Raw genomic sequence first — 13,909 nt, 5'->3', positions numbered from 1 at the left:
CTGCACCACCAGAGAAGCCAACTGCCAACACGGCCTCACTTGCTGGCTTGGTGGATTTCCTGGCAAAATCAGGCCTGCTCACAGGCCACACAGGACCACAAGCTGTTCACCCTGACAGGTTAAAAAGTACTTGGAGGCTAAGTTCAGCGGTAAGTTTTTGGACTTGTTTTTTTTTTTTTTTTGGTTGGGGGCAGGGATGCAATACCTGAAATCAAGCACCAGAAAGCCCAAAGGCAAGCGAATACCACGCACGGTTAGGCAACGCACTGGGCAGGGGAAGAACCACAGGTGCCCAGAGAAGGTTCACCATTTCTCCCTCCCCGGTCGTGGCTGACCTCCAGCGAATAAGTGAACAGCACCCCAGGCCAAGTTTCAACTTTCAAGAAGGTTCCCACCCTTCTCCATCATCCTTGGCCTCGAATCATTCTGACCAGGGCAGCAGAGAGAAGAGCTACCACCCATGGCTCACCCTCCCAGCCAGTTATGAGCAGGGGACGGTCTGCGTGACTCCTGGGAAGCAACGACCGTGAAAACTGCACAGGGAACATCCGCATTTCATAATCCTCGAGGCTTTTGGCTCACCGAGGACTGTTACTCCACACCGCTCTCTGCGCAAGAGGCAAAATGTATCTTCCTGACAATCAATCTTTCACAAAGCAGGTGAGTGCTCACGCCTGGGGGGCCCGCCACACTGGCCAAGCGTTGGAGGATATGCCCAGGATTTACTCAGCCCTACAGACAGGCTTCTCCTCCTCAGGCAGGGCACACCAGAGTCCATAACACCCCACAGTCCTCCAACAGCAGGTGACCAGCTGGTCAGTAGCAAAAAACACCACCGCAGTCAAGGACCTGCGGGCACAAGGCCAGAGGCACAGCCCGCTTCATGGGGTTTCACAGGCTCCTCTATGGGATTTCAGGGATGGGAGCCTCTCGGTCAGTGTGTGTGTGGGGAACATAGGTCACTGGACCAAGGAGGAGAGGCAGGGTGGCTGGGGAGAGGCTGTGTCACTGGACAGGCAGAGGGTAGAGCAGAGGAAGGCAGATTAGGGACACATTTCAGATGGAAAGGGCTTAGTGTCTGGTTGGAGAAGGAAGCATCCAAATGGTACCCAAGTGTGTGACATGGGAGCTCGAAGAACAGGAACGCTGCCCACGCAGAGGGGGAGAACAAGGAAAACCCTGGGCTAGAAGTGAGCAGCCAGGGAAGACCACCTGACGCTGAAATGCCCATGGGTGTCCAGACGTGACTGCGGATGGGGTTGAGAGCTCACAGACAGGTCTGAGCTGGAGATGGTACCTGGAAGCCAGATGCAGATGGGAGGATGCTGAAGCAGTGGGTGAAGATATTCTGTGGGAACAGGACAGCAGAGGGAGAGCCCTGGATGTTACTCTGGAGAATAGCTATTAAAGACTAGACTCGGAAGAGGAGCCAATAAAAAGACAGCTGCACAGGTAGGAGGAGAATCAGGGATGCCAGCAGGTAAGGATGAAGGAGTCAATGGTGCCGCATCTCAGGGGGCACCAGTTACACTTTCATGGAAAGGAAATAGCCATGCTCGGTCTTTCTAAGGGTCAATCACTTTCCAAGAGTGAATAACTCAAGCCTGCGTAAAACCACCCCTCAGAATGGTAAGACAACAGAGAAATACAGAAGGGGCAGAGAACCCACAGCATAGTAATTTCCTGAAGGGGCCTGTCAACGAAGTTGCCTGCCACTCCCTCAGGATCTACAGGGGGAGTTTAAAGAAGAGCGTTGGGTGAAAACTGCCTATTGGCACCACATAACTGAGTGTTTCCCCGTCACATCAAAAATTTCACACACCTCCTTGGCGACACATCTCCCCAGAGGCCCCCCTCTGTCTGCAGCCAGCCCTGGGAAGAATAACAGAATGGGATTCTTCTATGCTTCCTCTTCTTAAATGGCCATCTTAACACTGACGTGGACCCCAAGGCAGACGTTCTGTCTGGACGCGATGCTCCACACCTGGCTCCCTGAAGGCTCCCCAAGCACTCTGGATGCACAGGTGTGAAGCACCACAGCACTGCGCGCTCAGCCACAGAGACGACGCAGCCCAGAACCCAGCGCCTTCGACCATATGCCCTAAAGCAGCACTCTCCAAAAGCATCAGATGGCAAGCTACATCTGTGACTTCAAATTTTCTAGGAGCCACATTAAAAAGTAAAAAGACACAGGTGAAACTAACTATAGTAACATTTTACTTCATCTCAGATGTCTAAAGCAACATTTTAACATGTAATCAATGTACAAAATATTAAGGAAATATCTTTCTTTCTTTCCCCCATACTACACTTTGAAATCCAGTGTGGATTTTACACTTAAAAAAAAAAAAATTTCAGTTTGGAGAGGCCACAGTTCAAGTACTCGACAAGACACGTGTGGCTAGTGGCTACTGTACAGACAGAGCAGGCTGGAAGGGAATCTATGCAAAAGGAAAGAGCTCCAATTCAACTAGAAAATCTCCAAAAAATCTGCCAATGCTTAAGTTTGCAGGACAAGCTGAAGGGAAGACAATTTCCCTGAATGCTGTTATTAATTTTAAATAAATACTCCATTGTGAAATCACAGAAAAACATCAGCAGGCCTGAGACACTGGCCCGGGAGAAGGCTGCAGGGTGTGGCCTTGGGGAAGAGGATGTCCAGCCAGCAGGCCCATCAGCATCAGATGTAGAAGCACCAAGGCCCAATTTCCATCCCCAGGTCCTTTCTTATGGAGGTTTTCCTCTTTCTCTTTCTAATCTTCCAACAGCCCTATGAGGAAGGCAAGGGGCTGTCCCATTTTTCAGATGAAGAAACTGAGGGCCACGCCAGTTTAACTTACTTGATCATTTCCAGTCAGGGCCACTAGACGTGGGCCCAGAACTCATGCCTTGCCCCTGCTCCAAGCTCTTCAACAAGCAGCTGGCCAGAAACAGCCCAAAGTCCGCAGTGAGACCTAAATAAATACCGACTGAATCACTGAACAAGTGCCCACCTGATGACTTTTTAAGTAACACCTCCCTTTTGTACGGACCTTATGAGTTTTCAAAACACTTTTGCACGCACATGTGATCACCATTAAGGAATAATATGGGACTGCCCGATGGAACATTCTAAACATGTCCAAGTGCAGCCCAGAAGGGCTGGCTGGTCCAAGGTCACCCAGGCCTCTCATACCACATCCAACATCTTTCCACGACACATGACGCCTCCTTTGGTGATGCCTTTTTCTTCCAAAATAAAAATTTTAAATGTCAAGACTACTTGAAAATATTTTTTGTTGTTTTCTCAGAACTAGCGGGTAACCTAATGATAGGGTACAGCTTTAATCAATCACAAATGTGACTTTAGCACAGTATTTCCCCCGACCGTAGCCAACAGGGATTCTCCAAGTGGCCTGATGTGTTCTCAGCTCTTCAAGGTTCTGGTTGCAGCCAGTGGGACCCCTCCCTCACTGAACCAGTGTGCACCTACCCGCTGATCGATCCAATGACAGAAGGCATGAGAGTGTATGCTGCATCAAAGCAAGCATCCTTTCTCTGTTTCCGCCCTGGCCAGCAGGGAATTGAAACAACGCTACCTGTGGGGTCTGGCCTTTGGTTTGTTTATTTTACACATGTCACAGTTTAGGCAAGCCTACCAATTTGGGATTTCTTGGCTCTCCGTGACTAGCTAGAGTACATGGGCTCCTTGGGTCTCTAACTGGGCCAACCATTAAACAACTATTTATAGCTACCACACTGCCTTCCAACCAGTGAGGGGAACCCTCCTGGCCAATAGACCTAAATATTGCTGAACGCAAGAAGACTCACATTTCAATACCCAAAAAGGTATTGACCACAATCAGACAACAGTTCAGTTATGCTCAAAGGAAAAGAAGCAAACAGCAGTTAAACGAGAAGCTTCCAAATACCACCACCTGACCCTCAAGAGCAGTAAACACATTTCAAAGTTCTTTCACTACGCGATTTCACAAGATTTGCACAATTCTTCAAAAAAGAGGTAGGAAAGAAAGGAAGCAGAAGCCTGGGGTGTGCACGTGAGGTCGCTGTACAGCAACCTGCGAGGTCAGCCTGAACCTGGGACTCCTGGAAACTGGTCCAGGGCTCCCCTGCCCCAACCGCCTTGGCTGTGCTCCATCACAAACCAGGACACACAAGCACTGCAACGCCACCATCAAGGACCGAGGACGGGGTGCGGGTCACCACTTTCCCAGGACGTGAACTTGCTCTTACCTTTTCCTTTATCCCACAATATTCCAGGTGCACTCACGCTAAGGAAGCGCTGCGTTACCAGAAAACATCCTTCCACACAGAGGATAAAGGAGCTCACACATACGCAGCCCTGACTGCCAGGCCTTAGGCACTTTCAAGCGCACCAGGTCACCTTTCTCATCAGCAATTCAAAGCAGACGTTCCCTAAGCCTCTAGCCCAGGAGTGCAGCGGGTGGTTTCTAGTGTGTGACTGGAATGGTTGTGCCAGCAGCTGGGACGGCCTGCAGCCAGGCCACAGTCCTGAGCCCACCAGTTCCCAGATACAAAAGGAAGACCCTCCCAGACCCCACATTCTAATTGGAACACGGCGGCACCTGCCAAGCCGGCAGAACCCTGAGTTCAGAAGAGGAGGGAGGGTGAGGGGATGGGGAGAGGGAAGCAGGAGGAGAGCCACGGTCACAGCCTCATCTTACTTTTCTGGCAGCGGTTCGTGGTCCAGCAGCGGTAGTTGTACTCATTGTTGATGGCCGTCTTCTCGCACAGCGGCTTCTCCTCCATCGCCCCCGGGCACAGGTCCCCACACTCCTTCGGGGGTTTGTTCCCCACGATGTAGTTATTGGATACGGCGTCCAGGATGAGGGACCAATCCACCGTGGAGAGGTAGCAGAGGTCGGCGTTCTTCTCGATCCGGATGGCCCCACGGGTAATGTTCCGCAGGTTGTAGAGCCCAATATCCTTGAGGTTGGTCATCTCGAAGATAACCAGGGCGTAGTTGTAGAAGAGCTTCCAGCCACGGATGACTGTGAGGTTGGGGAAGAGGTCGCCGAGGCTCTCGAGGCCGGCCACACGGAACAGCAGCAGGTACTCGGTGATGACCGTGAGCTTGGGGAAGCGGTAGCTGCGGTAGTCCTCGGCCTTGGAAATGAGCAGGATGTGGAGGTAGCCCTCGATCACCGTGCAGTTCTCCAGGCGCTTCAGCTGCTGGTAGTCGTTGCGGATGTCGATGCCTGGCCCGCAGACTGCAGGGAGACAAGAGCGGAGGGCAGGATGGGCCTCAGTTACAAAGGAACCACTTCTTAAAAACTACTTCCCAACCCACAACATGGCCAGTTTCCAGGAAGCCTATATTATTATTAAACAAATAAGACCCCATTCTTCACCGCCGACTGCCTTAGGAGTGGCTACGGGTGGACTATCTGGGGAGCTCCGTGGCCAGCCTTCCTTCGGGAAGTGCCCAGTCTGGGCCAGATGCTGTGCAACACGCTCACCACTGCGGGAGGTGCCAGCCCCACCCCATCGACCTGCAAACCACAGCTGAGAACCTAGGGCCACACAGCAGCACAGGGAAGGGTCAAGGCTGCAGCCCAGGCCTGACTGCGGAGCTGCCAGGCCACACACTCCCACCCATGCTGCAGAGTGCGAGCGCCCTGCGCCTGAAGAGGCAGCTCAGCAGCCAAGGGACAACAAGTCACTCCTGCAGCCAGCCTCAAGGACACCATGCAGCATATACTGGAGAACAGTCACCATGACCTGGAAGGTAGGGACCCCAAGAAGCACGCACCCATGTTTCCTACCACCGCTGGACGTGGGCAGGTGGCCTTGGGCTCTCCCCAACACTGCATGAGTGTAAAGGCTAACTTAGCAGCAAGATAAGAATATGTGATTTATGTGAATAAAAGAGGCATCCAATTCCAACTTTAATCAAGTGTTTTCTTAATCAAGAAAGGATGCTTCTAGCAGAAAGGTTAGGTAATAGATAGCAAAAAGACAGTAAGGACCATCAATAACCCCAGCATCCAAAGATGTCAATATCTATGCCAATTATCCTTTCTCAATAACACAACGTTTTCAAACACACTTCCTCCATTTCATATGAACATTTTACCAAGTCAATGACCTTCTACATCATCATTTTAAGAAAGAGACAGACAGTCTAGGATACGAATATGCACCATGAGTTCTTTTCTTTTCAAACCAATCCCCTACTGTTGGATATTTAGGTTATCTCCATTTTTTTTTTCACATCATAAACAACACTCCAATGGACATTCTCTGCAGATACTCAAGACTATTTTCTTAAGATAAATCCCTAGAAGTAGAATTGCTGGGCCAAGGTGTTTGCAGATTTTAAAGGCTTTTGATAAAACAGCCTCAATACTGGAAACTTTTTTCTTTTTCATTCTAGATATACATACAGAGGAAAAACCCTTGGTTACTACCCTCTCTTAAAATTTAACAATTCCCAAAGCTTCCATTACAGTTTCTCAGACAAAGTGACGTTTTCTGATGGATGTCCCTTGTTAATTTGTGGGGCACCCAGCACACACGGCACTGCAGGAGGTGCCAAGGAGTCTCAGAGGAGGCTCATGGTGGAGGCAGGAGCTGAGACCCCTGATAAACAACTGTCAGGCGAGGCAGGAGGCGGTCGGTGTGTGCACACCAAGGGCCCACTCTAGACGTGAGCGGAACTAAGCAGGCAGACAGGAGTAGCCTTGAAGCTTCCTGCAGAGACGTGGTCCTTTCTATCACAGTGCCAAGGGACATTCTGCACACACACTCCGGCTCCTGAGGGATGGCTGGGATTTAAAACTGGATATAGCGTTCCAGAGGCCAGAGAAAAGGCAGAACAAGATACATTCAAGGAGCAGCCCATCTGACGGCCGGGGTGCAGAGGAGAGCAGAAGTGAGTCCGGCAGAGCTCAAGGCATCAAGGGGAACAGGTGGGGACAGGCACATTCACCTCAGGAATGAGGCACCCCTCAAGACTCTCGGGAGCAAGAGAAGCCTAAGCAAGGTGTTTTTTCCCGAGAATTAATCTGGTGATCGCGCGCAAGACAAAATCAAAGCAGAACAGACGAGGGAAAAGGGAAGCGGGGAGACCCCAGGCGAGGAGCAGGCAATGCGTGAGAACCGAGACCTGGAAACCTCATTTGGCCTAATTTCCTCCTTTTCCTGATGAGAAAATGAAGCTTCTCAGACAGGAGAAACCAGCACTCTGAGAACATCGGCAGCCCGACAGAGGCATCCATGTACTTCATCTTCTGTGATGCTCTCAACAGCCCCTCAACACTACGTAATGCCACTGCCACCTAGAAGGGGAGGAATTTGATTTGAGGAGTCACGTTGTCCACAAAAGGTCACATACACAAGACACCAGCCCCTTCACAGCCTAACCTGACACAGTTTTTGGAGAGTCCCATCTCTTAGCATCCTCACCAACGGGTTACCTCCAACCCACTCCAGCTAAGCTTCTGCCCCGGTCATGATACCAAATCGCTTAGCAAAGCCCTCAGTGACGTTACCAAAGCCAAGCACCGTTCCAGTCCTCATCATACATGACTCCTTCAGAGTCTCCTGGCCTTGCTTCCTTCTCTAGGGCCCTCTGATCCCACATGCCCACTGTCCACCCTCCCCCTTCGACCTGTCCTCTAAATGCCGGGCTCTGTCCTCAGCCTCCCCTGTCATTTCACGTGGGCAGCAGGCTTCCTGCGCCGCCCCTGCCCTGGGTGACTCTCGGAGGCATGCCGCAGGCCTGCAGCTCTGAGCTCTGCAGTTGAACACCCGCCCATCTACTCCACGGCTCCACTCAGGAGTCTTGATAACTCACGTCCTCCCCCCATCCCAACCTGCCCCTCCCAAGCTTCCGTATTTGGTCACGGACACTCCCGTTCCCTGAACGGCTCATATCAAAAACCAGAGTCATTCCTGATTCTCCACCACCCCCTAACACCACATGGTCTCCAGTGCGGCAACACATCCTCTTGAGCCTCATGCTGACTGAAATGTCAAAGACAAACACTGTGTTCTCCCTCACATGTGGAACCTAAAAAAGCCAAACTCACAGAAACAGGCTAGAAGGGTGGTTGCCAGGGGCCAGGGGTTGGTCCGAGGGTACAAACTCCCCCAGAGGGCCGGGGAGCGAAGGCAGGGCTCGGTGCCCACAGTGAACAACACTGTACTGTACACTCGAACGCTGTTAAGAGAGTACATCTCAAGTGTTATCGCCACACATGCAGAAATCGTGTTTTTGTGAGGGGATGGAGGTGTCAACTGACCTTATGTTGGTGATCACCCTGCCGTGTATCCATGGCAAAGGCAGAGAACAAGGTCTCCATCAGGTATCTGCCCCCAGAGTATTGTCCAGCTCAAGACACACCACCCAGCTTCAGGCCAATGACTTAACGCGAAAGTCTTTTTTTTTTTCTTTTGTACTATTTGTTTCTTCCTATGCCCAGGCGAAACATTCAGCGTATCACCACACTGTACACCTTAAACGAACGTTTATGTCATATTTTAATGTCAATAATATCTTAGTAAAGCTGAGAAGAAAGGTCCTCGGGGCTCCAGCTCCCAAGCCTGTGGGAATCTCCAATGCTCTTCCCACCACGATGCCCGCCTTCCTCAGCCCACAGCTCCTCGACCATGCCGTCCACTTCCCCCCAGGGCATGTCCACCCTCCTCAGCACCAAGCCCTGGCCTCTCTTCTCACGCTGACCACTCCCACCGCAACGTCAGCTCTAGGAGGACAGGAGCTGACGATTCTATCTCCGATGCCTGAAACAGCACCTGTGTGCGGTCCACACACCATTAACAGACACACACAGTGAGCGCCTTTCTCCATGTCCGTCCGTCTCCATCCGCCACCCTCACTCTAACCTGAGCCACCATCCTCTCCAGCCTGGACGACAGCGACAGCCTCCCCAGGACCCAGCCCCCACCGCCCCCGAGGCTGTACCTGCCTCCTTCTACCCCTGCTCTAGTATGTCCTTGCTCAGCTCACGGCGGCCCCCAAGCTCCTTCCTTCATCCCCCGCTGTCTAGAGTCTACCCTCCCCAACAACCCCCCCCCCCCAACATCATCACACATCAGTCTCATTCCCATCACGGGGCTCTCCATTCAAATGTCACCTCCTCAGAGCTTTGCCCAAACACCCCAGCTCCACCAGCCCCCTCCAACTGCCTCTCCCTCCCTCTTTTCTCTATTTCATCGATTTCAGAACACTTCTCATGCCTGAAAAGTGTCAATACCTGAAAGGATGTGTTTAGCTGAGTGATCACTGCCTGTTATCCCCACTGAAAGCAGAGCCTCTGCCCCGTTTGTTTACCGTTTGTCTCCCAGGCCTAACGTTGGGCGCAGAGCAGCTGCAGTGAAGACGTGCTGCCTGACTGGGGCCAGGGAAGCCTTGTATCCTGCTTCCCACTCCCGCTCCCCTTTCCTGAGGTGAAATGGAGAGAATGAGGTCTCCATCAGGTATCTGCCCCCAGAGCACCCTCCAAATCGAGACATACCACCCAGCTTCGGGCCAATGACTCAATGTGAAAGTCTTTTTTTGTCTTTTGTACTCTTTTTCTTCCTATGCCCAGTCTAAACAATCATATTCCCTCCATGCCATTATACATTAAGTATATTAGTTTGCTCCTAAATAGTGAACAGAAGTCTTTATAGAGGAGTGCTTGCATGCACTGCTATTATTGTGTTCACACGGGTATTCACACATCGATGTCATCAGCAAGTGTTCGCATCCGTTTGTTTGCTATCACTTGCAACAGACCAGAAAATTCAGCACCCAGGGAAAGAGCATCAAGACACAAAACTAAAGTCTGCTGAAGTTTCCTATGGCCACCAAAACAGACACTAGGGAAGAATCCCTTTTGCTCTGCCCCTCGGCTCCCCTCCACAGCCAGTGTAGACCATTCTGAAGCCACGCCACAGGGCCGTAACCAACAGCTTCTACCAATGAAAGAGATGCCTCCACACGGGACACTTTTCTCCCATCTATAGAAAAAAAGAAAAAAGTAGGAAGAAACTGCCCGCTTATTCCCGAAGACAAGCCCAAGCCACAAAGTGCAAGGCGGGACCCGGCCCCCAGCCCTTCTGGCTTCCGTGGGTGACGCTCGGTCTTTGGGGTGCCTTGTGATAGTAACCAGAGAGGGAAAACCTGGCTGGACCACTAACGACAGCGCAGTGCTGAGACGGCACAGGCCACAGACAGGAAAGAGAACACAAGATGCTTCATTTGTGCCGCGAAATAAAACAAGCGCTGAGGGAGCACGCGTTCCGCGCCGTGGAGGGAGGACAGGCACACCCTTGCTGCTGCCGGTTGGTGATTAAAAGGAAATCCTACAACACTGCTTCTCCCTCTTCAAAGCAACAGAGAGCCAAAGAACTCGCAAACCTTAGCAAAGTGCCTGGCGTGTGAGAGTGCCGGCTGGCCTGCAAAGAATCACCGAAGTAGACGGAAGTGAAGGCAAGCGGGAAGCAGAGGGAAAGCGCACTGCTGGAAGGTAGGGCCGGGGGCCTGGGCAGCAGCCCGGAAGCCAGAGAACAGCAGCAGCAGAACCCAAACAGAAACAGAGGACCGTCACCGCAGGGAGCAGGCGGGCGGCAGGGGGGCAGGGGCGCGGGCAACAGAGAGGCTTGGAGGGGCCAGTGGCGCCTGGGACCCACGCCCGGCCACCTCTCAGGGGAGGAGGCAGGCCGGCTGGCCAGGGCCCGCGAGGGGGGTGGGGGAGAAGTCACTTCCCCCCAAATACCTTTTTAAATAAAGTCTTTCCATTGAAAGAAATACTATTCCCCCAAATTCCTAGGTATTTTTAAAACATCAACAGATAGAATTTCTGCTCTAAGGACTTGAGTGAAAGGCATAAACAAACTATACATCTTTGGAAAATAATTCCCTTAGACATGCTAATATAAGAAGGGCTAATGAAAAGCATTTGGCTGAGAAAACCCCCAAAAGCTGTGTATCTAAGTATTTGGAAGAGCGATACAAGAAATTCAATTACGACTTTATTGTATGCTCCATATTAAACACAACCCTGGGTCCTAGAAAAAGAAAAATGGGGTGACTCAGGTCCGAGCCCTGGAGTGCTACTGCCTGGCTCCTGACCTCAACCGGGTGCATCTCTCCCGTCTCTAAGCCTCACTTTCCACACCTGCAAAGTGGGCTGTCCATACCTACACCACAGAGGCTGTCACAGGATCAGATATGGGCTTCTATGTTCCTACCGACAGTAGTAAGTTTAGGGCCATATTACTACGTAAATTAAATATTAATAAAAACATTCATTCATTGTGTCGTCCCAATCTAAACATTACTAATATACAACAAACGGGGGAAATGAGCAAAATCGTGGATTAGCCTTCTGATACCAATTCCATTAAAGAATAGCAGAGGAGTTATCTAACTAAAATGTTCTCCATTTGATCAGCTCTTCTTTAAAAATATGGGACAGTCTTGGCTGTCCTTGGAAATAAAAGACATGGGGAAGCATAGTTAGCATCACTTTCCTGCAGGTCCACAGCCAAATAGTGAAAGAAAAACATATTTATGAATCAGTTGTCATCTCTGGTTCTGACAGTAAAATCCAACATAACAAAACCTTTTTGTCTCGGCCAGTGGCCCAGGATAAGAGGTTTTTAATTCCCTTAAAATTAACTCTTTGAAACCAATCACTTAGTACTACAAAAACTCTAACCCTCTGCGAAAGCCACACTGATTCAAGAGCTTAGCAGAGGATTCACGGGTAACTGAGTTTTGTACAAGGAGAGAGAGTAACCACCTCTCAAGCCAGTGGCAAGTAAAACAAGATACAAGTTTTAATAGTCAACGAACAGGGCTTGGGAACCGCAAAGAAGGGGGCCCATGACTCCCCACCTCTGGGGAGATGAAGAAGCCTTCTCAGAGGAGGGGATCCCTGAGGATGATCTGAAAGATGAGCAGGGTCTTGCCAGGAAAGGTGAGCAGGTGGGGGCACACACCTGGGGGTGGCTGGTGGCCGTTCAGGCGAACCCCAGGGGTATAGCCTGTGTAACAGGGAAAAGAGCAAGGGTAACAGCAGGGCAGATGCAAGAAAGCAGGCTAGACAAGTGCTCGGTAGGTCAACTCCATTTTGTAGGCTGAAGGACAGTTTTCAAAATCCTAAGTGGGCGTAAGACCCACCTGGAGGGCTTGATAGAACACAGAGTACAGGGGCCTGAGAACTCCGGTTTCTAGTAAGTGCCTGGGTGATCCTGCTGGCCTGGGTACCACCCTGTGAGAACCAGTGCCCCAGAAAATAATCCTTTAATCCCCCTTACCTGTCACTACCCTCCCCACCCACCACATTTGCTATGTGATGCAGGAAAAGGCTGTGCAACTATAGTTCTTAATGTGATCTTTACTCCACCAGAAAATCCCCAAGTAACCCACAGACATGATGTAGGAAGCACAGCAAAGCAGAAGGTAAAGGGGCTGCAGGTGGAGTGTCCCTACTGCCTTCAGGTCCACCCGTGACTGCTGAGTCTGTGGCCCCTTCCCCGAGTCAAGATCTCAGCACACCCTCCACGTGCTCAGGGAAGGCGAGGCGTGGATTTCTTTCTAGCCGCTTCTCCTCAGTAGACTGCAACTAACCAAAAAATCAGAGACGGGGAAAAAGTCAATGTTGTGATAACAAATACGACGGATACTCTAGCGTTTGTTAAAGTCGAATTTTCTGTGTAAATGTAAACAGACACAATTCATGTTAAGCCTTTTATCTTCATGTATCAATGAGGATGTATTTACACTGCGTATGTACATTTATATTTTACACAGACTGCAGTCCTGGCCACCTGACACATTCAATAACTAAAGGCCATCTTAAGAATGTAAGGGATTGCATTACGCAGGTGACTCTGGGGACAGAAATTAAAAATTAAATGTAACTTTCAATGTGCAATGAACAAGTTCACTGCCCCAGGTGAGAGCCATGTCTACCATACACAACCTAAAAGCCCCTGCACTCCTAAGATGTAGTCCTGAAGCCTCTGAACAGGGAAAGAGACTGCTACAATGTGGCACAGAACTTACAAAGATGGGTGAGATGTTTACACCCTGCCTGCCAATGAAGAAATGGAAACTTTACCGGGAATTAATTCAAAGATTGGCGGGAACACGAGCCCCAGCGTCTCCATCACATAAAGCATCTGGGGCCAGACAGATTGGTAAAGAAGGAAGCTGTATTTGCTTCAGTGGAGGTGCACCAACTGTTTTCCTGGGTCTTCATTAAAAACAACTTTGCCTGCTCTTACGGTTACTCCAAATTCCTTTCTAATCTTAAAATATCGAAAGCCCAATATTCTTTCCAAGTCTCTATATTTCAAAAGCTCCTTTATGAGAGCTTCCCAACCTTTCTACTTATTTCCAGTTCTGACGGCTGGTTGCCTTTTTGATGCAGCAGCACACGGTGCTAGACTGCCTTGGTTACAGCCACCCACTCAGGCCCCCAGGGGCCCTGTGGGAGCCTCACCACCAGCCAGGCACACAGCAGTGCAGGTGGGACAGCGCCCCAGCCTCCGTAAACCCTGCATCTGTGCAGCCAGCGGACGGCGCTGTGGGGCCCAGGCCCTGAGGGAGGTATACAGGAGGGCCAAGTGGAGGCAAGCAGACATGCTGCAGCCTGACCTGGAAAATGTGTGTTCCGGCTGCCTTCTCTTCCCTCTCCCTTACGATTTCAGATTTTTTGCTCAGAAACAGGCAAGCCTTCTAAGTCAGTCAGCCCTGTGGCCCCCATTCTATCTCACTGGCTTTTGTAGAATATATATTATTGCAGTTAGAGTTCACATCCTCACTTCACAAGTGTTTTACTTGGCTCTACGATGCTCCAGTTTCCTTAAGTGACCTGTTCTCTTTCAATTTGCCAGTCGTCTAAACAAGCTGATAATCGGTGCAGAAACC

General features: G+C 50.6%; 1 protein-coding gene across 3 annotated transcripts in view; it reads right to left on the bottom strand.

Annotated features, from left to right (window-relative positions):
- The window catches only part of IGF1R (insulin like growth factor 1 receptor), a 288,185-nt gene that overhangs the window by 229,194 nt on the left and 45,082 nt on the right, over positions 1 to 13,909 (bottom strand). For all 3 annotated transcript variants that reach the window (XM_057723853.1, XM_057723851.1, XM_057723852.1), the window contains exon 2: positions 4,686 to 5,231. In XM_057723853.1, coding sequence (XP_057579836.1) covers positions 4,686 to 5,231 — 546 coding nt within the window. The remainder of the gene's footprint in view (positions 1 to 4,685; positions 5,232 to 13,909) is intronic.

This window comes from Hippopotamus amphibius, chromosome 2 (assembly GCF_030028045.1).
Source record: "Hippopotamus amphibius kiboko isolate mHipAmp2 chromosome 2, mHipAmp2.hap2, whole genome shotgun sequence".
Taxonomy (NCBI): Eukaryota; Metazoa; Chordata; class Mammalia; order Artiodactyla; family Hippopotamidae; genus Hippopotamus; species Hippopotamus amphibius.
Note: the sequence above shows the minus strand (reverse complement) of the source record. Positions and strands in the feature narration are given on the sequence as shown.